The sequence below is a fragment of the Jaculus jaculus genome, chromosome 4, assembly GCF_020740685.1.
Source record: "Jaculus jaculus isolate mJacJac1 chromosome 4, mJacJac1.mat.Y.cur, whole genome shotgun sequence".
NCBI classification, from domain to species: Eukaryota; Metazoa; Chordata; class Mammalia; order Rodentia; family Dipodidae; genus Jaculus; species Jaculus jaculus.
This window is the reverse complement of record NC_059105.1, coordinates 39126050-39154021: the sequence shown is the minus strand read 5'-3', so window position 1 is coordinate 39154021 and position 27972 is coordinate 39126050. Positions and strand designations below refer to the sequence as shown.

At 40.2% G+C, this 27972-nt stretch overlaps 1 protein-coding gene across 3 annotated transcripts in view; it reads right to left on the bottom strand.

Annotated features, from left to right (window-relative positions):
• Fam126b (family with sequence similarity 126 member B) overlaps positions 1-27972 on the bottom strand; it is a 67412-nt gene that overhangs the window by 8768 nt on the left and 30672 nt on the right. For 2 of the 3 annotated variants that reach the window (XM_045148154.1, XM_045148156.1), the window contains exons 5-12: positions 26838-27017; positions 23000-23080; positions 21511-21626; positions 16266-16361; positions 6279-6395; positions 4954-5041; positions 1128-1287; positions 268-435 (exon numbers count right to left, since the gene is read on the bottom strand). In XM_045148154.1, the coding sequence (XP_045004089.1) occupies positions 268-435; positions 1128-1287; positions 4954-5041; positions 6279-6395; positions 16266-16361; positions 21511-21626; positions 23000-23080; positions 26838-27017 (1006 nt within the window). The remainder of the gene's footprint in view (positions 1-267; positions 436-1127; positions 1288-4953; positions 5042-6278; positions 6396-16265; positions 16362-21510; positions 21627-22999; positions 23081-26837; positions 27018-27972) is intronic. The other variant, XM_045148157.1, reaches the window with a different exon arrangement.

Sequence of the window (27972 nt, the reverse complement as noted above, 5' to 3'; positions counted from 1 at the left end):
CAGGCACTTGCCTTGTTAGTAGCCATGCCAAGCTGTTTGGTTACAAAGGATGCAGATTCCAAGCCAGCACAAACAGTAACTAAAGATTGTACCTAACCTGATGCTAGGCATATAGGAAGGAAGGGTGCTTTGCAAAGAGGAGTTAATACACCCAGGGGTAGTGGAAACACACACTAGAATGGAAAGGTGCTCTGCTTGGGGATAGAGAGCCAGGATCCTTCTCCAGCAACTGCCTCACTGACTTCTGCCTCCTCATCTCTGTCCTACCCTCTGTTGTGGCTGCTGCTGAGTTGGGCTCCGGCGAGCCGTGCTCAGGGGTCCTGCGCACCAGCACCTCCCCCTCTTGCACACGTTTGATCCCTAGGTCAGTGGAGCCGTGTTGGATCGGGGAGCCAGGAATACTCGAGTCAGCCTCGTTTGAGAAGTCAAAGCCATCTGGGATTCAACATATAAAATTTTAGTGCTTTTGTGCTACTCTATTCTTTCTGAGCATTTCGACCCAGGCAGATAAGAGAATGTATATATGGATATGATATTAACACAAATACTATCTATATAATTACATGTGTGTACACAGCTTGCACACACATAAGGCAGCAGATGAACAATGTGAGGTTTGCAAATGAATAGGACAAAAAAATAAGGATCATTAAAATGACAGTATCTCTTAGGCAAGACAGCTCGACAATTCAAGTACCACATGTCTATAAAATACTGCTGGGTTCAGTACTTAAAAAAAAAGGAAAAGCAAATATAAAAATCCAAAATTAATAATCAGCTATTTTATGGGTAGCTTGTATCATAATGTTAGTCTGGCCAGTTACATATAGTTTTTCTCCCACAATGCTCATACATGCACCTTTTTAAAAAAAATCCAGTTAATAGACTTAAGGCAATTTTTTTTCATTTTTATTAATAGTTCAAAAAAGATAAAATGTAACTAATTTGTATTTTATAAGCAAAATACATATATTTGTGTTAAAATAATTAAGCATTTCATCATATTTCTACTACCATTTTAAAGCTAAAATATTTTTACTTTAATAATGTAGACTATTATCAAGGGTTACTATAGTCTGTACAATGATAAATTTACTTGCATCCAGAAGCAAACTATAGGAATTTACCTTCTCTCCTCCATCTGTGACGGCGGATCGAAGCAGTTGTAATTGCCGTCCGGGAAACCCTTGGTACTGTAGGAGTGACTTCAACCTTAAGTACTTTCTGGCCTTCTTGTGAAGAATCAGGAGCATCAAATGGTAATGAGTTTTTCATGGCATTAGCTACCTAAAATGATAATATAAATCCACATACAATTATAACAGTTACATGCAATTACCTAATCTACAGTTCATGTTTCCATAATTTTTTGAATATGTATTTAAAACATATAGCATGAAATTATAAACGTGGAAGAAATACTTATCTCAAATGTTCTGTATTTTAAATAATAAGCAAGCCTTTTTTTAAAATTTTTATTAGCATTTTCCATGATTATAAAAAAAAATCCCATGGTAATTCCCCCCCCACCTTTCCCCTTTGAAATTCCATTCTCCATCATATTACCTCCCCATCACAATCATCGTACTTACATATATACAATATCAACCTATTACGTACCCTCCTCCCTTCCTTTCTCTTCCCTTTGTGTCTCCTTTTTAACTTACTGGCCTCTGCTACTAAGTATTTTCATTCTCACACAGAAGCCCAATCATCTGTAGCTAGTATCCACATATGAGAGAGAACATGTGGCGAATAAGCAAGCCTTTTAAGTAGAAGGGTTTTTTTTGTTTTTGTTGGTTTGTTTTTCAAGATAGGGTCTCCTTCTAGCCCTGGCTGACCTGGAATTCATTATGTAGTCTCAGGGTGGCCTTGAACTCATGGTGATCCACCTACCTCTGCCTCTAAAGTGCTGGGATTAAAGGCTTGCACCACCACACCCAGCTCTTAAATAAGAATTTATTTTAAATATTGAGGACTATCCCACTGATTTCTTCAAGTTGTTGAGTTGCAAAGAGAAAAAGGCATTCCAAAGAATTCCAAAGCAAAAGTTTGTTTTTTTTTTTTTTTGGTTTTTCGAGGTAGGGTCTTCACTCTAGCACAGGTTGACCTGGAATTCACTATGTAGCCTCAGGGTGGCCTCAAACTCCTCTTACCTCTGCCTCCAGAGTGCTGGGATTAAAGGCATACGCCACCACACCCTGCGCAAAAGTATTTTTAATATTTGTACCAGGGTATAAAACAAATTAGAATAATAAGTTTCTGATTTTCATATGATAATTAACAGAAAACTTAATCTGTGATAAACTCATGAGGAGAAAATTTCCCCTAAGTACTTTTGGCACTGTGTCCTACTACTTTGTTCTCCTCAGAAGAGACTGGGAAATCTGGTTGTTGAGTAATGGCCATTTCACTGGTCGGTGTTTCTTACTTGGGTAGTACTAATCTAGCAAGGTCTTGAGATAGGAGATTGAAGACAATCACTGAAAGACATGCTTTCCCTCTGCATGTGGACAAGCAGATGTCCTGGAATGCAGCAACCTGGATAAGAAATATGTCTGATCTATCCACTCAGAACTCTCCAGGAGGCAGTTTAAAAGTCTATCTATACAAAACAGTAAATAATGTCTCCACTTTCAGTATTAGTTACATAGAGGAAGGCTGGTTCTCCGTTTTTCTACACTCATTATTGAATAGGGGAAAGTGCTATTGCAATAAATTTATATTGAGCTTAAAATATTAAAGATGGTATAACTAAAATGGCTTTAAACTAATGTATATATGGTAATTTTAAAATCATTATTATTAAAAAGCTTACTAAATGGGAAAGAAACAAAAATCCAGCCAGGCATGGTGGCATCTGTAATCCCAGCATTCAGGAGACCAAAGCAGGAGGGTCTTTCATTTTTGTTTTTTCTCAAGGTAGGGTCTTGCTCTAGCCTAGGCTGACCTGGAATTCACTGGGTAGTCTCAGAGTGGCCTTGAACTCACAGCCATCCTTCTACCAAGTGCTAGGATTAAAGGTGTGTGCCACCATGCCTGGCTCAGGAGGATCAAAGACAGCCTGGGAGTAAGAAAGGGCCCATACACTAACAAATCACCTACACAACTATGATCATTTTGTTTCCTCTCTCTCACCCAGATTTAAAATAGCTAGATACAGCTTTTCAACTTAACGTAAGCTAGCATTTTTCTTTAACATGAAGTCTTAAATATATAATTTTATCAAAAATATAAAACTTCAATTGTTCTCTGGTATGGAATATTTAGATTATTTTTATTCCTGTGTAATTAAAAACAGCACTGTAATATCTTTTTTAATGCCCTTTTGGGTATTAAATTAGTTTCCTGGGATACAGTGGCAGACATGGGATAGAAAATCAAACAAACATTACCAAGCTGCTTCTTCAGATGGATGATCAGAGTCGTGTCACATTATCGTCATAACATACAGAATGCCTTCCTTGCTTCCCTATGGGATGTGTACATTTATCTTTCAATGGATCTTTTACATTATTTTTGGTTTTGTGTTTTGGAAGTAGGGTCTCACTTCTAGCCCAGGCTGATGATGCCTGGCTCCATTTGCTTTTTAAAAAAATCTTTTAAAAAAATTAATTTATTGATTTGACAGAGAAAGAGGGAGAAAGAGAGAATGAGTAGGTGCACCACAGCCTCCAGCCACTGCAAACGAACTCCAGACACATGCACCCCCTTGTGCATATGGCTAACGTGGGTCCTGGGGAATCGAACCTAGGTCCTTTGGCTTTGCAGGCAAATGCCTTAAGTGCCAAGCCATGCCTCCAGCCATATATATATATATATTTTTTTGGTAAATGAAAGAGCAATAACAAGATAATTGGAATGCCAGGGCCTCTAGCCACTGTAATCAAATTTCAGATGCATGTTCCACCTGGTGTGCATGTGCGACCTTGTGTATTCATCACCTTGTGTGTCTGACTTATGTGGGCTCTCGGAAGTCAAACATGGGTCTTTAGGCTTTGCAAGCAAGCACCTTGACTGCTAAGCCATCTCTCAAGGCCATTCACTTTGTTTGTTTGTTTGTTTTTCGAGGTAGGGTCTCACTCTAGCTCAGGCTGACCTGGAATTCACTATGTAGTCTCTTTGAGTGCTGGGATTAAAAAGCATAAGCCACCATGCCCAGCCCAATGAAATCTTTTAAACAGAGTAAGATTGTAACATTTTTTTTCTCATGCCCACCAAATTTTTTTTTAGGGGAATACATATTCACTTGGCATTTTTGAAAGATAATGGCTTAGTCTAGTGAGATGGCTCAGTGGGTCAAGCACTTGACCTCACAAGTATGAGGAACTGAGTCAGAATCCTCAGAACCCATGTAAATGCTGGACATGGTTGTGTGCATCTGTAATCCCAGTGTTCCTCCAAGGAGATGAGAACAGGAGAAGCACTGGAAACTTGAAAGCAAGATACTGGTGTACAAAGTGGCAAATAAGAGAACCTGCCTCAAACAAGAGATAATCTATTTTTTTTTTTTTTTTTGGTATCACTTGAAGCTTAGAAAGTCTCTTATTCTAGAAATTTAACTAAGTATTTAAAACCTGCCCTTTGAAGCTGGGCATGGTGATGCACGCCTTTAATCCCAGCATTCGGGAGGCAGAGGTAGGATGATCACAGTGAATTCAAGGCCAACCTATGAATACATATTGAATTCCAGGTCAGCCTGAGCTAGAGTGAGACCCTACCTCAAAAAACCAAAAACAGCAACAACAACAAAAAACTGCCCTCTGTGTGTGTGTGTACGCATATGCTGGGGCAATCCTCTTAAAGGATTCCAAAACATCTCCTTCTTAAATTTAGCTGAACCGCCCCCCTACTTCTTCCCCACCCTCCCTGCCCTGTACTACACTTCCAAACTAAAGGTAAATAAACTTCTGTTCTTTATGGAGGAACAAGAAGGGTAAATAAATAACATACCAACAGTGGTTGAGAGAAGAGTTCTAGTTGAGCTCTATAAATGATGTCATCAAGTACTTCCTGGCCAAGGTCCCACTGACCATTATACCTGTGGAAAAGTTCACTTATTATTTTTAACAAATATCTAATATTTTTCTTTTATTGTCCCAAGTGTCACTATTTTGGTTATAAGACTTACGCAACATTAAAAATTCATTTCTAAATTGTCTTAGTTCTGGTTATAACAAAATGAAGATTTAAAAACCTGTTTGAAGTAGTTTACAGATGTTTCTTCATATAACTGGTATTTACCATGTGATGATATTCAGAGTAATCTATTTAAAGCATTCATGAGAACCAAGATTATAAACTATATAGATATGTACCATGGTTTTCCATTTAGAAAACCTAACACTTTCTAAGATAACTCTCACTTTAATAACTAGTTATGTTTACAATTGTCTTCTTTAAAAGTACTGAAAGAGCCGGGTGTGGTGGCTCACGCATTTAATCCCAGCACTTGGGAGGCAGAGGTAGGAGGATCACTGTGAGTTCAAGGCCACCCTGAGATTACAGAGTGAATTCCAGGTCAGCCTGGGGCTAGAGTGAGACCCTACCTCAAAAAAAAAAAAAAGTACTGAAAGGTGGGGACAGGAGAGATGGCTCAGTGGCTAAAGGCACTTACTTGTAAGGCCCTGCAGCCCAGGTTCAAATCTCCAGTATTCACGTAAAGCCAGATGCACAAAGTAACACATGAATCTGGAGTTTGTTTGCAATGGCTAGAGGCTGTGGCTTGTCCATCTTCCCCCCACCTGCTTACAAGTAACAAATAAAAAATTTAAAAAATTTTAAAGAAGTACTGCCAGTACTTGGGAGGCAGAGGTAGGTGGATCGCCATGAGTTTGAGGCCATCCTGAGACTAGAGAATTCTTGTTCAGCCTGGGCTACAGTGAGACCCTACCTCAAAAAAACAAAAGAAAAAAAAAGTACTGACAGGAAACCCTATTACAAAAGTAAGTTAGCAAGTCCATCATGGCACTATGTTGTATCTGATATGGAAAAAAGACAAATATAAAAAGATTCCAGGGCTGGAAAGATGGCTCAGGAGTTAAGGCACTTGCCTGAAAAGCTTAAGGATCCAGGTTTGATTCTCCAGGTCTCCTGTAAGCCAGATGCACAAGATGGTGCAAGCATCTGGAGTCCATTTGCAGTGACTAGAGGCCCTGGCATGCCTATTCAATTCATTCTCTTTCCCTTTTTCCCTCTATGTCTCAAATAAAAATAAAAATAAAAAAGATTCCAAACATTTAGAAGACTCTAGAAGATTTAAATTTCCTTGTACTTACATGGCATAATAAACTCCTGTGAGAAGTTGCACCATGAATTCAGGATCCAATACTATTCGACCACAGAGTTCCTTCCATTGTTTTTCATGTTGCCGTGGAAACCCACTCACACAAACCCTAGGAAAATATCATATTCAACATGTGAGATTTCTTGATTCACTAAATACAGTAGTTTGTGTTTTCATAAATTCAGTTATTCATTACTCAGACATTTATACCTGCTATATGCCAAACACTGTTCTGGGCCTAGAATATAATCATGAATAGATTAAAACAAAACAAAAAATTTTGCCCTTATTCATAAAGCATCCATTCTAGTAGGCTCTATCAATAAAATAAATAAACAACTTTCCTCAAATAGCTAACAACTTCTTTTAACATCCTTTTCCTCTTCTCTGTCTTTCACACAAACATACACAAATGTAAATGTATGACTGTCATTCATCTCAAAGTATATCCATGTGAATTATTAGTACAGAGACATTTCAAAATACTGTTATCTGGAAGCCATTAGCATTTGCTTTATATTTTCATTTAGTTAAAATAAAATAGACATATGAACTGGGTGTGGTGGCCCAAGCCTTTAGTCCTAGCACTTGGTGGCCAAGGTAGGAGGATCACTGGGAGTTCACGCCAGCCTGAGACTACATTGTGAATACCAGGTCAGCCTGGCCTAGAGCAAGACCCTACTTTGAAAAACCAAAGAGAGAGAGAGAGAGAGAGAAAGAGAGAGAGAGAGAGGGGAAGACAGACAGACAGACAGACAGACAGAAAGATATGAACTATCTATTCATTGTCTTTGCTACAAAACTTAGCGTTGGAATTAGTAATTCCCATGCTTGCAGGACTGTTCTTTTTACAATGGACTGTGAACAATCTCTAACAGCAAGATTTGTGGGCACATCAACACCACTTCTAGCTTCTGGAAGCCAGTAGGCAGTATATATATATATATTTTTTTTTTAAGTTTTTTTTTTAATTAATTTATTTATTTGAGAGCAGCAGACACAGAGAGAAAGACAGATAGAGGGAGAGAGAGAGAATGGGCGCGCCAGGGCTTCCAGCCTCTGCAAATGAACTCCAGACGCGTGCGCCCCCTTGTGCATCTGGCTAACGTGGGACCTGGGGAACCGAGCCTCGAACCGGGGTCCTTAGGCTTCACAGGCAAGCGCTTAACTGCTAAGCCATCTCTCCAGCCCGGCAGTATATTTTTATTCCCATAACCAAGTTCTCACTCTTGCATCTTTTCTTCACCCCTTCATCAATACTGTTAGGTTTCTTTCACATACAATTAATTTTAGCATATCATACTGCCTGATGTCAAATGGATTTCTTGGTTCTCTATGTGAGGTTCTTGGGTTTCACTAGTGGTCTGAGGGTGCCCATGATACCAAAACAGGAGATGCTGAGACCCCCATAGGCAGTGACAACAAAGAACTGTTTAGCTATCTTTAGTTAAAGTGCAGCCATTTCACTGAGATGCTTTCAAAAAGTTATACTTAATGATTATCAAAAATAGGGACATGGCTGGAGAGATGGTTTAGTGGTTAAGGTACTTGCCTGCAAAGCAAAAAGGACCCAGGTACGATTACCCAGGACCCTCATGAGCCAGATGCATAAGGCTGGAGTTCGTTTGTAACAGATGAAGGACCTGGCATGCACATTCTCTATCTGCCTCTTTCTCTCTCTCTCTCTGTCTCAAATAGATACATAAAGAGAGATGGCTTAGCAGTAAAGGTGCCTGCCTGCAAAAACAAAGAACCCAGGCTCGATTTCCCAGCACCCACATGTAAAGCCAGATGCAAAAGATGGCACATGTATCTGGAGTTTGTTTGCACTGGCTAGAGGTGCTGGTACACCCATTTTCTCCTCTATCTGCCCCTCTCTGTCAAGTAAATAAAATAAAAATTGTTGGGCGTCGTGGCGCATGCCTTTAATCCCAGCACTGGGGAGGCAGAGGTAGGAGGATCACCATGAGTTCAAGGCCACCCTGAGACTACAGAGTGAATTCCAGGTCAGCCTGGGCTAGAGCGAGACCCTACCTCGAAAAGCAAATAAAATAAAATAAAATAAAATAAAAATAAATTTTTAAGCCAGTGTGGTGGCACACGCCTTCAATCCCAACACTCGGGAGGCAGAGGTAGTTTGCTATGAGTTCAAGGTCACCCTGAGACTACATAGTGAATTCCAGGTCAGCCTGAGCTAGAATGAGACCCTACCTTGGAAAACCAAAAATAAATAAATAAATAATAAAAAAATTTTTAAAGCCCCAACTTCCAGATCCCCTGTGCCAGAAGGAGGCCAGAGCTCCTGGTTAGTTTCCTGGCCCTGGTACCCCTGCTGCTAGCATGAGGCAGCCTGGACCTGTATGCACGCCGCAGAAACAGGCTTTTTTTTTTTTTTTTCAAGATAGGGTTTCACTCGAGTCCAGGCTGACCTGGAATTCACTCTGTGTTCTCAGGGTGGCCCTGAACTCATAGCAATCCTCCTACATCTGCCTCATGAGGCCCAGCAGAAGCAGGCCTTTGGATCCAGCTTCCTGATTGACCAGCCCCCGACTCCCAACTCTGGGTTCCCTGCTTTGGAGGGTGAGGAGTGAGTAGGTCAGAGCTCCCAGTTAGTTCCCCATCTCCCAGTTTCCAGGACCCAGTAACCACGCTGCTGGTATAGGGATGCCTGGACCCTGCATGTGTGCTATGGGAGCAGGCCCTTTGCTCCAGTTTCCTGATTAACCCATTCCTGGTTCTCCAACTCCCTGTTCCCCTGAGCCAGGGGTACAGGGACCACTGTAGGAGCTGGCTTTTTGCTCCTGACTCCCCTGCTTCCTAGGTTCTGATTCCCCAATCCCCAGTTCCTCTGTGCTGAAGTGGGCACAAGGGGAAGTGAATAAGCCTGAGCTCCCAGTTCCCCACCTCCCAGTTCTCCAGTACCCATGCTGCACTTGCAATCCCCACAATCTGCACATATGCAGTTATAGACACATCCTCCTTCAATCCTGTTTACATTTAAAACAGAACACTCACTGAAGATTCTACAAAGACAAATACTTGCTTCCCCCTTAATAAGACTTTTACCCTGAGGTTGGTAGTCCACAATGCCAAAAATAAGTAAATAAAGTCAGAAAACAGAGATCTCCAAGGATACCTAGTCTCACAATGGAAGCCTCCAATGAAAACAGAGAAAACAATAGAAATTGAATTCCAAAATGAAAACACAACAAGCTATGTGATCTTGACCAAGAAAATTGCTGAACTGGTAGTAAATCATCAAAAACCAACAAATACATAAATGAAATTGAGCAGAATCATCTCTTAGAGTACATAGCTTTTGTCACTAGGCTTAACTTAATTGAAGAAAACCTGTGAAGCCTCAAAAGACATATAGATGAATTGAAGGTGAGTCAACAAATAGAGGATCTCAATAACCAGCTGATTAAGCTTAATGAAGACATGATCAAATGCAAGAATGAATTCTAGGAAGCATCAAGAAAAATCAGTCCCTAACTTGAAACCATACCTCAAAAAAGAGATGAACATGATGCAGAAAAACACACCAGGAAATACAAATCAAATACAGATTTTTCCCCCTTTATTGACAGCTTCCATACTTATAGAAAATAAACCATATTTCCCTCCCTTCCCTCATCAAATAAAGCTTTTAAAAACCTCTCCAGAAGCCATCATTAACAGAATCACTCATGTGGAAGACAGAACCTCTGAGTTCGAAGACATGATAGAAGAAACTGATTGGGAGTCCAAAAACTTTGCTAAATTCAAAAAACCATGTCAGGGCTGGAGAGATGGCTTAGCAGTTAAAGTGCTTGCCTGGTGAAGCCTAAGGGTCCAGGTTCTACTCTCCAGATCCCATGTTAACCAGATGCACAAAGGGGAGTCAAATGCAAGGTTGCACATGCGCACTAGGTGTCACAAGCATCTGGATAATGTAGAAGATATGGATGAATTCCTAAATACATACCATTTACTCAAACAAAACTCAGACCAGATTAATCTACTAAAAAAACTATGACATCCATCAAGATTGAAAAGGTAATTTTAAAAAACTCCCCAAAAAGAAAAGTTCAGGATTGGATGGCTTCTCAGCCAAATTCTATCAAACCTTCACAGAAGAGCTGAAACCAGTTTTTCTCAAACTGTTTCACAAAATCAGAGAACAGGGAATGCTCTCCAACTCTTTTTTTTTTTTTTTTTCTAGGTAGTATCTCACTCTAGCCCAGGCTGACCTGGAATTCAGGATGGAGTCTTAGGGTGGCCTTGAACTCACGGCGATCCTCCTACCTCTGCCTCCTGAGTGCTGGGATTAAAGGTGTGCGCCACCATGCCCAGCCTCCCCAACTCCTTTTATAAAGCTAGTATCACCCAACAGAGATACAACAAGAAAACAACAGACCTATATTCCTAATGATCTTAGACACAAAAATCCTGAACAAAATCCTTGCAAACGAAATTCAACAATACATCTACCTTAATCAAGCAGGATTCATCCTAGGGATGCAGGGATGGTTCAACATACAGAAATTGGTCAATGTAATACACCACATAAATAAACTAACTCACAAGAACCACATGATCATCTCAACAGATGCAGAGAAGGCCTTCAACAAAACGCAACACCAGTTAAGAAGGAGACATAAAGGGAAGATAAAGGAAGGGAGGAGGGTACTTAATGGGTTGATATTGTATATATGTAAGTACAATGATTGAGATGGGGAGGTAATATGATGGAGAATGGAATTTCAAAGGGGAAAGTGTTGGGGGGGAGGGAATTACCATGGGATTTTTTTTATAATCATGGAAAATGCTAATAAAAATTTAAAATAAAAACAAAAATGCAACACCACTTCATGCTGGGGAGAATAGGCATGGAGTGTTTATATCAACACAGTAAAGACTACATATAAAGCACCTAAAGCCAAAATAATACTTAATGGGGAAAGACTTAAGGAGTTCCCATTGAGATCAGGACCAAGAAAGGGTTGTTCACTCTCACCACTGCTTTTCAATGTAGAACTAGAAGTCCTAGCACAAGCAATAAAACAGGAAAAAGAAATAACATGGATACAAATCGAAAGGAGAAGTCAGAACCAGGTGTGGTGGTGTACACCTTGAATCCCAACACTTGGGAGGCATAGGTAGGAGGATTGCTGTGAGTTCAAAGTAAGCCCCAGACTACATAGTGAATTCCAGGACAGTAAGACCTTACCTTGAAAAAAAAGAAAGGAAGAAGTCAAATTAGCTCTCTTTACAGATGATATGATCCTATATATAAGGGATCCTAAATCTCCACCTCAAAACTTCTAAAGGTGGGGGTGGAAAGATGGCTTAGCAGTTAAGGCACTTGCCTGCAAAGCCAAAGGATCCAGGTTTGGTTCCCCAGGACCCATGTAACCCAGATGCACAACGTGGCACAAGCATCTGGAGTTGGTTTGCAGTGGCTGGAGGCCCTAGTGTGCCCATTCTCTCTTTCTCTGTCTGTCTGCCTCTCTCTCAAATAAATAAAAATAAATTTAAAAAAACTTCTAAAGGTGATTAATTCCCTTAGCAAAGTGGCAGAATTCAAAAATCAACACACAAAAATATGTAGCCTTTCTTATATGAAAAGGACAAATATACAGAGAAAGAAATCAGCAAGGCTGCCCCATTTAAATAGCCACAAAAAGAAAATATCAAGTATCTTGGAATAACACTAACCAAAGATGTAAAAGACCTATGTAATGAAAACATAAAAACATTCAAGAAAGAAATTGAGGAGGACACGAGAAGATGGAAAGACCTGCCGTGTTCCTGGATAGGTAGAATTAATATTGTGAAAATGGCAATTCTACCAAAAGCAATATGCAGATTTAATGCAATACCAATAAAAATTCCATCACCATACTTCAGAGATAGAAAAAATGATCTCAATATTCATATGGAATGGCAACATGCCTCGAATATCTCAAGAGATCCTCAGGAAAAGAAATACCTCTGGAACTGGAGAAATGGCTTAGTGGTTAAGGTGTTTGCCTGCAAAGCAAAAGGACCTGGGTTTGATTCCCCAGAACCCATGTTAGCTAGATGCACAAGGGGGCACATGCATCTGGAGTTCATCTGCAGTGACTGGAGGCCCTGGTGCACCTATTCTCTCCCCACCCTTTTCTCTGTCAAGTAAATAAATAAAATATTTTTAAAAAGAAAGAAATACCTCTGGAGGTATCACCATACCCAATCTAAAGCTATACTACAAAGCCACAGTAACAAAAACAACTTGGTACTAGCATAAAAACAAGCATATAGACCAGTGGAACAGAACTGAAGACCCAGCCTTAGGTCAAATAACTACAGCTACTTGATCTTTGACAAAGGCGCCAATAATGTAGCCTGGAGAAAAGAAAGCATCTTCAACAAATGGTGCTGGACAAATTGAATAACGACATGTAGAAAAATGAAACTAAGCTGGGTGTGGTGGTACACGCCTTTAATTATAGCACTTGGGAGGCAGAGGTAGGAGGATCACCATGAGTTTAAGGCCACCCTGAACTACAGTGAGACTCTACCTTAAAAAATCAAAAAACTACGGGAAAAAAAAAAAAAAACTAGACCCACTCATCTCACCATATACAAAAATCAATTCCAAATGGATTAAAGACCTCAACATAAGACCTGAAACTCTCCTACTGCAAGAAAAAATAGGAGGAAATCTCCATGAGATAGGAGTGGGGAAGGATTTCCCAAACATTTCCCCAGTGGCCCAGGAAATTAATCGCTCAACTAATGGGATCTTATGAAGCTAAAAAGCTTTTGCACAAACATACCATAAGCAGAGCCAACAGATTACCTACCAAATGGGAGAAAATTTTCACTAGCTATACCACTGACAGAGGCCCAATCTACAAAGAACTCAAAAAACTAAATAATATAAAAAAATCAAGCAACCCACTCAAAAATGGGGTAAAGAATTTAATAGGGAGTTTTCAGAGGTAGAAATACAAATGACTAATACACACTTAAATAAATGTTCAACATCCTTAACTATCAGAGAAATGCAACTTAAAACTACCATGAGATTCTACCTTACTCCAGTAAGGATAGTAATCTTTAAAAAAAATCAAATTATGGGGAGGGGAAAGGCCTACACAAGGCCAGGGGAAGAGATTGTGTAAAAGAAGGGCTGGGAGGAAGATCAATCAAAATTCAAGATATTCTAAATAAGACATATGAAAACCTACTTTTTTGAATAATGGCACATTCAGAAGCCACAGATTATTACTAGATAATTTTCAGTGCCAGGAATGGGATACCTCCAGTGACTTGTTGGCTAGGGAGGTCCCTATTGCCTCTAAAACATTCCAGGCTATTGCCAAGGCCCTTGGTTTCCCTTGAGAAACAGATGGTAAGACCCTTTTGCTGAAGACTACCTGAGTGGCAAAGTCACTGAGAAATCAAGCTGGTGCTGAGCTGAAAACCTTCTCCTTGTAAATGAGCCAACTGAAAGCTGAAAAAAGCTTCAGTGTATGTAGCCCTATGGGAGACAGAAGTCATCACTGGTGAAAACACTGGAAAACACTGGAAGCTTCAAGTTTGGTCAGACGGGCCAAATGACTGAATGGGTACAATAGTGGTATGTCTGCTCTGGGGGAAACCAACTGCTCTCTAATTGGACTGAAGGCCTATATGGGAAGGAATACATGCCTGGTACTGAAAACCTAATCAAAAGCCTATGGCAGGCGAGGTCATGAACCTTAGGGGTATAAAGCCTGTTCTAGGCTGGATAAATGCATATATTATTCTCACCAACTGCCCTGAAAGCACTACACTTAATGTTCGTTCATGTTATGTTAATGCTACTCTCACTTCTGGTTAGAGAAGCTTCTCTTTTTCAGATGGCGATGACCACTGGGATGACCCAAAAGGCAACATAGTGTCAAGAAGAAGGGACAGAGGAGTGTCCAGCACTGAAACATCTCACACCCTCCAAGGCTCAGGGTCCACTGTGGAAGAGGTGGTGGAAAGAACGTAACAGCCAAAGAAGGGTACCATTCCTTACAATGCAACTGTCTAGACAGAAATTAGCCTCGCTATCCATGACCTCACAGTGCCTAGCAATACCTACAGAAGACCTTCATAATAGGAGAAAAAGATGATGACATCAAATTCAAAGAGAGACTAATCGAGAGTGGATATGGTGGAGAGCAGAGTTGTGAAGGGAAAAGTGGGGGAGGGGAGGGGAGGGAAAGGAAATATGGTTTATTGTCTCTAAGTATAGAAGTTGTCAATAAAAAAAAAATCAAATGACAGCAGAGTATGGTGTTGCACACCTTTAATCCCAGCACTCAAGAGGCAGAGGTAGGAGGATCACCATGAATTCGAGGCCACCTTCAAACTACATAGTGAATTCCAGGTCAGCCTGGGCTAGAGAGAGAACCTACCTCAAAAAAACAAATCAAATGACAAGTGTTGGCAAGGATGTGGGGAAAGACGAATCCTCATTCACTGCACTGGAATGCAAGTTTGTAAAACTGTGATGAAAATCAATATGGAGATTCCTGAAGATGATGAATAATAGAGTTATCAACTGACCCAGTTATTCTCTTACTGGACATTTACCCTGAATGCTCTTCACTACAGAGATCATGTTTATAGGTGTTCGATTCATAACAGCTAAGAACTAGAATCAACTCAGGTGTCCATCACTGGACAAATGGATGCAAAACTGTGGTACACTTACACAATGGAATTCTACTCAGCAGTAAGAAAAAAACAATACAATGAAATCTGTAGGAAAATGGATGGACTTAAACAGATCATACTCAGCGAACATACATCATCACAGAAAAACAAAAGGCTCATGCTTTCATTCATCTGACATCCTAACCTGGATTAGCTTGAGTTGCCGGCATACCAGATAGGCAACTTGAGGCCCAGACAATAGGGGTGGAAGGGTTTGTGGGGAGGGGAAGAGGAGGCTGGGGGGAAATAAACACAAAACTAAATCCAAAATGAACTGGCACCATAGAAACCTTTCTCCTAGAAGGCAGACTAAAAGATTTAATCCTCAACAGGAGTACAGGGGAAGCATCTGAAAAGAAGGGTCTTGGAGAGGGTGGGATAAAGCCTACCTTGAAAAAAATTTGGTTCTGGCCTATAACTCCCAGTACCAGAATTTAATGCTACTCACATTGAGCTGTTGATCAGAGAGACCTACAAAGTCCCCAAAACAAGACAGATTTCTGTCAAAGTACTTGATTACCCACCTAAGATAAAAAGTAAGACCCTACTGCTGAAGACACCATATGCTGCTGACACCTAGCATGAAGTGAACTGGCTGGAATCCTAAAGTTAGCCAGTCTAGGGCTACATGAGCTACTGGAGGAAGTGGCCAATGATGGTGTGAGCAAGCAGAGGTCTAAGCTACTCAGAAGTAAACACCCTAGCCGGGTGTGGTGGCGCATGCCTTTAATCCCAGCACTTGGGAGGCAGAGGCTACCCTGAGACTACATAGTAAAGTCCAGGTCAGCCTGAGCTAGTAGCAAGTACCTCGAAAAACAAATAAGCAAACAAACAAACAAAAAATTAACATTCAAACTTAGCTGACTTAACCTAATTAACTCCTTGTTCATTTAGGAACTACTGCTGATAGGCTAAAAATAATTTTCAAGAAATTATAAGAGAAGTCTGGTGTGATATACACCGTTAATTCCAGCACTTAGGAGGCAGAAGTAGGATTGCTGTGAGTTCAAGGTCAGCCCAGAATTACAGTAGAGTGAGTTCCACATCAGCCTAGGCTACAGAGAGACTACCTTGAAAAATCAGTCCCCCCCCAAAACAAAAAGAAATGATAAGGGATTATAGGTACAGGGATTTAAGATCCATGAGTTATATTTACTGCTATACCATGATAAATTAGGCCACTCCCTGACATATAGAGTATGCTCAGTAAATACCACATAATTGAATAGTTATGAAAGTTAGTAATAATTACTCTTCTCACCTGGAGCCCATCCGACAAAGAGACTGGTAAGATGAGGCAGGCATATATACAATAGCAGAATTATAGCATAGCAGGAGAAAACTCAAGACTTCAAACCTAGAAAAATCAATGAAAAATAATTGCTATCAATTATTTCTACTAGATAGCATAGTAAATGATTTATTCACTGAATCATTGTAACAATGCTTAGGGATTAAGGTGCTTATCTGCCAAGCCTAACAACATGGGTTCAATTCCCCAGTACCCACATAAAGCCAAATGCACAAAGTGGCACATGCATCTGGAGTTCATTTGCAGCAGCTAGAGGCCCTGGCACACCCATCCTGTCTCTGTCTCTCTCCCTCTATTTCTCTCTGCTTACAAATCAATAAATTATTTAAAAATTGTTTTAAAAATACATTATATAATGCCTTAATATTAATGTTCATGATGTCTCAATCAGATTACTATAGCATCCTTCTCATAGTTAATGTTTGCACTCTCTTTATTATGGGTCACAGTTCTTGTTGCATGCTATATTTTCTTATTTAAAAGAAAAAATATAGAAGCCAGGAGTGGTGGGACATTCCAGGAGTTCAAGGCCAGCCTCAGCTACTTAGCAATTTCGAGATCAGTAAGGACTACATGAGATTACATCTACAAAACAAAACAATAACAAAAAAAATCAAGATGGTGATAGTGGCTCATATCTATAATCCTTGCACTTGGGAAGCTGAAGCAGGAAGATTGACATGAGCTTCAAGGCCAGTTTGTGTCCCAGAGCTAGGCACAAGTCTTAAATAAACAAAACAAAACCTTGAATAAACTGGGCGTGGTGGCGCACACCTTTAATACCAGCACTCAGGAGGCAGGATAGCACCCTGAGAATACATAGTGAATTCCAGGTCAGCCTGGACTAGAGTGAAACCCTACCTCAAAAACACTACCACCAACAACAACAAAAAAGAAAACTTTGAATAGCTAATGACAGTGCTCTAAACTCAACTATCTTCCAACTGACTGATAAAATTCAAATTTATCACAAGATCCTTTAAAACTCTCCTCCACCTACCTGCCTCCGGGCTATTACTGCTGCTGCTATTCTGACAAAGGACCTGACAAATTAACCTTGGGAAAGACTTTATCAATTACAGCCCCACATGTCATAGAGACTATTTTAAAGAGACCCCCAGATCAATGGCTCCAACTCTTGCATAACCCACTATCAGGCCTTGCTCTTAGATCAACCAAGAATACAGTTTTGCAACCATTCCATGAATATGCCATAAACTTTCAAAATGCCTTACTTTTATGCATACTGCTTGAATATACTCTTCATTTGGAAATTCCTGCTAAGGTCTCAAGTCTCAGTTTAATTTGATGAGGCAAGAAAGTAGGGTTAGGGATGAACCCACTACCTTATGTATGGTAGACAAGTGTTTTACCACTTAGTCTTAAAACCATTATATATTTATTGATTTTATTTTTAAAAATATATTTTATTTATTTATTTGAGAGGGAAAAAGAAGCAGAGAGAGAGAAAAAAAGAGAATGGGTGTGCCAGGGCCTCCAGCCACTACAAAGAACTCCAGGTGCATGTGCCCCCTTGTGCATCTGGCTTATGTGGGTCCTGGAGAATCTAACTGGGATCCTTTGGTTTTTCAGGCAAATGCTTTAACCTCTAAGCCATCTCTCCAGCCCCTATTTTGTTTTTTATTGAGATAGGGTCTCACTGTAGCTCAGGCTGACCTGGAATTCACTATGCAGTCTCAGGATGGCCTCAAATTTTCAGTGACCCTCCTATCTGTGCCTCCCAAGTGCTAGGATTAAAGGTCTGTGTCACCACGCCCAGCCTTTTATTTATTTATTCATTCATTTTTTGATTTGAAATAGAGAGAGAATGTGGGCATGCCAGGGCCTCCAGCCCTGCAAATGAACTCCAGACAAGTGGCTTTATGTAGGTTCTGGGGAATTGAACCCAGGCTAGCAGGCATTGCAAGAAAGCACTTTTAACCACTGAGCTATTTCCCCAGCCTCATATTCAGCTTTTTACATGAATTCTGGGAGTTGAAGCTGGTGGCCTCTGGCCTAAGAGACCCTTATGCTTAAGCAGCAAGCCCTCTTAACCAATGAGCTGTCTCCCCAACCCACAAGCATGTGTGTGTACACACTTTTATATACACAGCCCAGAATTAGTGTGTGTGTATTTTAAAAAGGACTTTGAGCACCATATGTACATCCAAGCCAAAGATCCACTTTTCTTACCTTTTCTTACAGAATATGAAGCTTAGAAAAGCATGTATTCATGAAGTAAATTTTTTTTGCACTAAGTAAATTTTTATTAAACAATTACATGTTAGACACAGCTGACCACTAACAATAGAGATGAAGATATCAACATCTGTCTTAAAATTACTTATTACTGAATGGATGAAATGGGTTGAAGTAGAATATTAAAGTTCAGTGGAATAAGTACTCATTTAGACCTATAAGCACATAAGGGTCCAATTTTCTTCAGATGGGATAATTAAGAATGGTTTTAAGGGCTGGAGAAATACTTTAGCAGTTAAGGAGCATGCCTGAAAAGCCAAAGGACCAGGTTCAATTCCCAAGGACCCACATAAGCCAAATGCACAAGGCAGCACATGCATCTGGAGTTTGCAGTGGGTAGAGGACCTGATGCGCCCATTCTCCCCCCCACTCCTTCTAATAAATAAATTTACAAAAATAAATTTATTTTTTTGATGTTTTTTTTTTGGGGGGGGTTTCAAAGTAGGGTCTCACCCTAGTATAGGCTGACCTGGAATTCACTCTGTATTCTCAGGGTGGCCTTGAACTCACAGTAATGCTCCTACCTCTGCCTCCCGAGTGCTGGGATTAAAGGCGTGTGCCACTGCGGCACAAAAATAAATTTAAAAAGGCCTTTCAAGCTATCAGGGCACAAGTGGAAGGAAATATCCATCAAGTGGTGAGCTACCCTCACTAGACACAAAAGATGACGGTTCTTCCATCAAGCCTCTGGAGGTGTGAACAATACTTTTCTCTTGTTTATAATTAACAAAAAGAAAAATTCTGTTGCTGAGGTATTTTGTTGTAGCAATGCAGAGTAAGAAATCAGCACTACTCACTTACAATAGCCAAAAAGGAGAAGTAACCTAAATGTCCATCACTAATGAGTACAGAAACAAAAGGTAGTATATTAAGACAGTGGAATATTGTCTGGCCATGAACAGAAAAGCTGGTATATACTACCATATGAATGACTCTTGAAAATGTTAAGTAAAATAGACCTCATACAAACGGCTACATGTTATAGGAAACTGACTGTAATGGCTGTGGATTATCTTTATTTCTAGTGCATTCTCAGCTCATGCTTTATTGCTAAAAATATATAACACACATAGATACAGAGTTCTTAATTCTCATGGTTCCATTTTCATTAAGGAATAAAAAAATGCTCCAGTTCTCTCTACAGATTGAGAGGATATAGAAGTACAATCGTTTCCCAGTTAGGAGGGGGTTCTTCCCTCAGCTTAGGAGGTTCTCTGCTTAATTTCTACTCCTTTTTAAAATAAATCTTTCATAATTAAAACTTTTTTTTGATCAGATTAAGGTCAAAAGTTGAATGGACTTTGTGAAATGGCTTTATTTCCTTTACCTGAATAGAAGTACTAGTAGGTCTTGAAAATATATTCCTTAGTATCTGAGGGGGACTGGTTCTAGGAATCCTACTGAGATGGAAATTAGGGTAAGGAAATTTAGAGACCCCTGCCCCAAAGTTATGTCTTGTTCTATAATAGACTTCTATATTGGTTATGTCCCATACTGCATAGTCTTCTATTCTGACTAACATTGTAGTTTTTATACTGAAAAGGCTATGATCTGTATTGTAGCTCCTACTGTAAATCATCTTGCGCTTCTTTTTAATTATTTATTTATTTATTTGAGAGTGACAGACACAGAGAGAAAGACAGATAGAAGGAGAGAGAGAGAATGGGCGTGCCAGGGCCTCCAGCCTCTGCAAACGAACTCCAGACGCGTGCGCCCCCTTGTGCATCTGGCTAACGTGGGACCTGGGGAACCGAGCCTTGAACCGGGGTGCTTAGGCTTCACAGGCAAGCACTTAACCGCTAAGCCATCTCTCCAGCCCTTGTGCTTCTTTTTTTAAAAAAAAATATTTATTTGAGAGAGAGAGAGAGAAAGAGAGAGTCAGAGAGAGAATGGGCATGCCAGGGCTTCTAGCTGCTAGAAATGAACTCTAGATGGATGTGTCACTGTTGCAGTCAGGTTTTCACTGCTGGCAGAAATCATCCAGCCAAGAGCAGCTTGGGGGGGGGGGGGGAAGGTTTATTTTTGCTTACAGATTCAATGGGAAAGCTCCATTATGGCAGGGGAAAACAATGACATGAGCAAAGAGTGGACATCACTTCCTGGCCAACTTTAGGTGGACAACAACAGGACAGTGTGCCAAATACTGGCAAATGGACACTGGCAATAATACCCATAAAACCGCCCCCAACAATACACTGTCTCCAGGAGTTAATTCCCAAACTGCTACCAGATGGGGATCTAGCAGTCAGAACACTTAAATTTATGGGGGATACCTGAATCAAACCACCACAGCCACCTTGTGCACCTGGCTTACATGGTTCCTGAGGAATTGAACCTGGGTCCTTAGGCTTTGCAGGGAAGTGCCTTAACTACTGAGCCATCTGTTCAGCCCACTGTGCTTCTTTTTATTTCCATAGCATAGCTGTAGGTGTCTGTCTGCTAACTAATCATTTTCATTTTTGTTTCTATAAAGCTTGCCCATCATGTACTCAAGGTCTCTGGCACCAGGCCTGGGCTCTGAGAATTAACAAAAATAAAAATAGCCCAAGATAAGGTTTATAAGCTCCGAACCACCAAGAATTGGGGTCCAGGCTCTGGAAGAGGTTCCCCTGGGCACATGCTAGCATGAAAATAAACTGATTGACCACTCAGTCTCTGGTGCCGGTTCTGTGAGCCTCAGTGTCCTATATCCCTATGGATACCAAAATCCACAGAAGCTTAAGTTCCTCATGTAAAACAATATAGTGTCTGTATATTACCTATGTATGACTACCTCTTCACTTCTAAATAATCTCCTCCTCCCTCTCTGTTCCTTCCCAGTACAATGTCTTTAATTTTTGGAGTCTTCTCACATCGACCTTGAACTAAAGTAATTATAGTCAACAATGTATTAAGCATAAATTCACAATTGTTGCTGTGTAATTTTGATCATTACCGGTTTTGTGCAGTGAATGTTTCCCTCTGAGGATGAAGATCACTATATACAACTCTGATGAGATCATGCTGACACAATGCCCCTTCTGTCAAAGCCATGGATCCAATTGTTGAGGGCTACAAAAATTAAGGTATGACATTAGAGAGTATCTCTAAAATGAAGTAAAAATCTTTATCATATAATCATACTTAATTTTGTTTTAATAAACAGTAGTTCCAAATAATGTTTTTCTTTTCAAAATATTTTGTTCTTTAATTATATTCTTCAATTAATTTGAGAAATTATGTAGATAAAATATGTAAAACTAAAAATATACTATTATATTTTTGAAAGATTATAGTATGACTCCATACTTAGGGAAAAGAAAGAAAAGTTGCTGAAAACATTAAGGACTAAACAATATTAAAAACTATGATCTAGCATGGTGGCACATGCCTTTAATCCCAGCATTCAGGAGGCAGAGGTAAGAGGATCACTGTGAGTTTGAGGCTGCCCTGAGACTACACAGTGAATTCCAGATCAGCCAGGACAACAGCAAGACCTATGAAAAACCAAAAAACATCAAAACAAACAACAGGGGGCTGGAGATATGGCTCAGCAGTTAAGGCACTTGCCTACAAGGCCAAAGTATCCAGTTCAATTCTCCAGGACCCATGCAAGCCAGATGCACAAGGGGGCACCTGTGTCTGTTTGCAGTGGCTGGATACCCTGGTGCGCCCATTCTCTCTCTCTCTCTCTCGCTCCCTCTTTCTCTCTCTCAAATAAATAAATAAATTAAATATATTTTTTTTAAACTATGATCAAAAGTCTCCTTCGCCGGGCGTGGTGGTGCACATCTTTAATCCCAGCACTGGGAGGCAGAGGTAGGAGGAGCTCCATGAGTTCAAGGTCACCCTGAGAATACCGAGTAAATTACAGGTCACTTTGGACTAGAGTGAGACCCCACCTTAACCCCCCCCAAAAAAAGGTCTCTTTAATACTGACATAATTGATTTCATGCTTTTCAAGATAGAAGAACTGTCTATTCATTAGTGCTTCACCACCACTCATTTTATTTCACAAAATGATACAAAGAACATAACTGCATATATGCTAAGGTGGAGTACAGATACTTGGATCACTGGGGCTTTCTGGTCAGCCAGTTTAACCAAAAAATAGCAAGCTCCAGGTTCGGAGAGATTCTGTCTCAAGGAAAATAAACCCAACAGGAATGTGGGAGGGCACCTAGCATCCTTCTCTGGTTTCCCCACACATGTGCACAGTGCACACATATCTGCACCCACACATACACATAGAACACCACACACATTACACACACACAGAATTCAACATCATCCTCAACTACAAAGTTTGAGACCAGCTGAACTACATGAAACCCAAAGTGAAAAAAATAAGATGTATGGGGTATATTTACCTCTAGCAAAAAATTGACTTTTTATCTCTTTCTCAACATAATTTTAAGCAATTTCACCTTCCCATTGTTACTTACTTCATGGTATATTGAAGGCTTGGATAAGGAGGGGATAGTGAAAGACAGCACTTTATTGTTTCCATCTTTATCAGCAATTTCCTATATTCAAAAAACATTGAAAGATAAAGTAGTAAGTCTATTTTTCCCCCTGAGGTAGAATCTCACTAGAGCTCAGGCTGACCTGGAATTCACTCAGTAGCTCTAGACTGGCTTCAAACTCACAATGACTTTCCTATCTTTGCCTCTTAAGCGCTGGGATTAAGGGTGTGTACCACCATGCCTGGCAATTAAGTCTATATTATAGGAAAAAATAATTATGTCCTTAATTTTAAAAGTATATAAAAAGAATATATCAAGGAAAATAAGCAGAAGGAAGGCTTATAAAAACAAATAGAGGGCTGGAGAGATGGCTTAGTGGTTAAGCGCTTGCCTGTGAAGCCTAAGGACCCTGGTTCGAGGCTCAACTCCCTAGGGCCCATGTTAGCCAGATGCACAAAGGGACGCACGCCCCTGGTTCGAGGCTCAACTCCCCAGGGCCCATGTTAGCCAGATGTACAAGGGGACGCACGCGTCTGGAATTCATTTGCAGTGGCTGGAGGCCCTGGCACGCCCATTCTCTCTCCCTCTATCTGCCTCTTTCTCTGTCTGTCGCTCTCAAATAAGTAAGTAAAAATATTTAAAAAAAAATAAAAAACAAACAGAGGGCTGGAGAAGATGCCTTAGTGGTTAAGGCCCTTGCCTGCAAAGCTGGTTCAATTCCCCAGGACCCATGTAAGCCAGATGCACAAGGAGGCGCATGTATCTGGAATTTGTTTGCAGTGGCTGGAGGCCCTGGTGCGCCCATTCTCTCTCACTCTCTCTCTACCTCTTTCTCTCCCTCAAATAAATAAAGAAAAAATATTTTTAAAAATAGAAAAATATTACAAAAAAGAAGAATACCATTACCCTATCATACATTTTTAATTTATTGGTAAATTTCTTTTTCTTCTTTTTTTTTTTAAGGTGGGGTCTCACTCTCTAGCACAGGCTTACCTGGATCTTACTCTGTAGTCTCAGGCTGCCCTGGAACTCACAGTGATCCTCCTTCCTCTACCTCCTAAGTGCTGGGATTAAAGACATGTGCTACCATATCCTACTAAATTTATTCATTTTGATGGTATAGTTATAACAAATAGATATAATACTTTGTCACTGTACAATAATAATATACTAAATTGAATACAGCATGATGGCAAAGGCCAAAAGCAGGCAAACAAATCAATATTTTTGTTACATTTTCATATAAAACAAAGATATTAAAAGTGATTAGTTTTGTTGGGTGTGGTGGCACAAGCCTTTAATCCCAGCACTTGGAGGCAGAGGTAGGAGGATCACTGAGTTCAAAGCCACCCTGAGACTACACAGTGTATTCCAGGTCAGCCTGGGATAGAGAGAGAGATCTTACCTCAAAAAAACTAACCAAACAAAAAAGTGATTAGTCTTTAAAGGAAAAAAAAAAAAGTAATAAAAATAGAGACAGCAACCTGGTATGGCTCTTTTCCCAAGCTTCTAGGAAATTTTTCTGTCTCCACAACCCTTCTCCCCATAAGCGCACTGGGATTACAGAAGCCCTGCCATAGCTTCTGGCTTTTATATGGGCCTGGACATCCAACACAAGCATTCTTATCCACTGAGCCATTTCGCTGACCTCCATTGTGTTTTTGCTCAGACTTCTACGTTATAATATACTATAATAGTATATTATGTATAATACATCATATATATTCTATATCATAGTATATAAGCCAGATGTGGTGGTACTTGACTGTAATTTCAGAACCCAGGAGGCTAAGGCAGAAAGATCTTGAGATCTTAGTCAGCCTGGACGACACAGTGAAACTATCTGGAAAAAAAAAAAAAGAAGTATGTTAAAGGGGTTGGGGAGATGGCTCAGCGGTTAAGGAACTTGCTTACAAAGCCTAACCACCTGGGTTTGATTTCCTAGTACCCATGTAAAGCCAGACACACAATGCATCTGGAATTTACAGTGTTTATAGTGGTTGGAGGGCCTGGTGCACCCATTCTTTCTATCTGTCTCTCTTCTCTCTCTTTGCTTGCAAATATAAATATAAATATAAATATATATATATATGAAATATTTTATTTATGAGAGAACGAGTGAGCGAGAAAGAAGCAGATAGGAAGAGAGAATGGGCATACCAGGACCTGTAGCCACTGCAAATGAACTTCAAACGCAAGGGCCCCCTTGTGCATCTGGCTTACAGGAGTCCTGGGGAATCAAAGTGGAGTCCTTAGGCTTCACAGGCAAATGCCTTAACCACAAGCCATTTCTCCAGCCCAAATATATTTTAAAAGTATGTTAGATTTTCCCCTAACTGATACCATCTAATCAATGAAACAAAAATACCATGTCCCAGCTGGATGTAGTAGTGACACATGCTTTTAATCCCAGCACTTGGGAAGCAGAGGTAGGAGGAGCACTGTGAGTTCAAGGCCACCCTGAGACTATATAGTGAATTCCAGGTCAGTCTGAGCTAGAGTGAAATCATACTTGAAAAAACAAAACAAACAAACAAAAATTCCATGATCCATTCTCTATTTTTTTTTTCAAGAGAGAGGGTCTTATTCAATAGCTCAGGCTTTGACCTTATACTCTTCCTGCACCAGGCTCTTGTATGCCTATAATAACATATAAAGGCTTCAAGGAATGGGGACTATGTTCAATTTATAATCTTAAATTCTCTTTGCAAACCACCACTAGATTTATCTTCCTCTTAAGTAACATAATCCTTCTGTTCAAAATCCTCATTGTTTTCTAAATGACTATTACATATTTGTTTTCTAAATGAGTATAACAGAAAACCTAAACTCTTAACATTAAAAACACTTTCTAGGGCTGGAGAGATGGCTTACAAAGCCAAATGACCAAAGTTCGATTTTTCCAGGACCCATGTAATCCAGATGCACAATGTGGTGAGGCCCTGGTGTGTCCATTCTCTCTCCCCCAACTCTGCTTCTCAAATAGATAATTTTTAAAAATATTTTTATTTTTATTTATTTATTTGACCGAGAGAAATAAGGAGAGAGAGAAAGACAGAATGGGCGCACCAGGGCCTCCAGCCACTGCAAACGAACTTCAGATACATGAACCACCTTGTGCATCTGGCTAACGTGGGTCCTGGGGAGTCGAACCTGGGTCCTTTGGCTTTGCAGCCACGCACCTTAACCACTAAGCCATCTCTCCAGCCCTGAACATTTTTTTTTAAAGGCTTTCTAGCCGGGTGTGGTGGCACACACTTTTAATCCCAGCACTTGAAAGGCTGAGGTAGGAGGATTGCCGTGAGTTCGTGGCTATCCTGAGACTACAGAGTGAATTCCAGGCTAATCTTAGCTAGAGCAAGACTCTACCTCAAAAAAAAAACAAAAACAGACAAAAAAGGGCTTTCTGATTGAGCACATTATCTAGGAAGTATTTATAAACAATGGTTAAATAAAATACCTTATTTTGTTTATTTATTTTTGGTTTTTCAAGGTAGGGTCTCACTCTAGTCCAGGATGACCTAGAATTCACTATGTAGTCTGAGGGTGGCCTCAAACTCATGAGGATCCTCCTACCTCTGCCTTCTCAGTGCTGGGATTAAAGGCATGTGCCACCACACCCGGCTCAAATAAAATATTTTTAAAAATAATAATTAACAATACTATACAACTTTATAAAATGCTATCGTTACATATCTCTGTATTCAATTCAACTCAATAGATAATTTAAATTATTTTTCTCTAAATACTCTGTACACATTTTTTCACAGTACTTTTAAAATATTTTCAAATTTGTAAACTATCATTTTCTACTCACCAAATTATAAATTCCTAGCAGAAGTGCTTCAATGCAGCCATTACTCTGTCTGTCTCGGCTAACTGTAAGCCGTAAATAAACCCACATCAATTCTGGTAAAAACTGTAGTGTGAACCTCTTAAGTCGAACTTCAGAGCTACGGTAGAGCTCAAACAGCTGATGGCAAACAGGTTCCAGGAGCTGAAAGGAAAAAGGACACTGATTACTTTCATTCTTTTGGCTATAACTGCATTTCTTCTTTTTTCCTGAGGTAGGGTCTCATTCTAGCCCAGGCTGACCTGGGACTCACTCTGTCATCCCAGGCTGGCCTTGAATTTACAGTGATACTCCTACCCTCCTGAGTGTTAGGATCAAAGGCGTGTACCACCATGCCCAGCCATTGTACTAATTAAAAGTAATAGATACCTTTAAATGTTTGTATGGCCACACTCATCTTGTCTAGCCCAGGCTGATGTGGAATTCACTATGTAGTCTCCGGGTGGCCTCAAACTCACAGCAATTCTCCTACATCAGCCTCCCAAGTACTGGCATTAAAGGCATGTGCCACCATGACCAATTAAAAAAATTTTATTTGCTGGGCATGGTGGTGCACGCCTTTAATCCCAGGGAGGAGGCAGAGGTAGGAGGTTCGCCATGAGTTCAAGGCCACCCTGAGACTATCAAGTGAATTCCAGGTCATCTTTGGCTAGAGCGAGACCCTACCTGAAATAAATAAATATATATATATACATACATGAATGACTCAGAGAGGGAAACAGAGACAGAGAAAAGATGGGCGTGCCCGGTCCTTCTGCCACTGCAACCGAACTGCAGATGCATGCACTACTTTGTGGGAAGTTGAATCTGGGCCATCAAGCTTTGCAAGCAAGCACCTTTAACTGCTGAGCCATCTCTCCAGCCTCACACACAGCTTTTATTTTTCTATTTTTGTTTTTTTTTTCTCATTCAGCTTTAAAAAAATTATTTCTGAGAGAGAGAAACAGGCAGATAGGAAAGAGAATGCGCATGCCATGGCCTCTAGCCACTGCAAATGAACTCAGATGCATGTGCCCTTTGTGCATCTGGTTTACATGGGACCTGGGGAATTGAACCAGGGTCCTTAGGCTTCACAGGCATGCACCTTAACCGCTAAGCC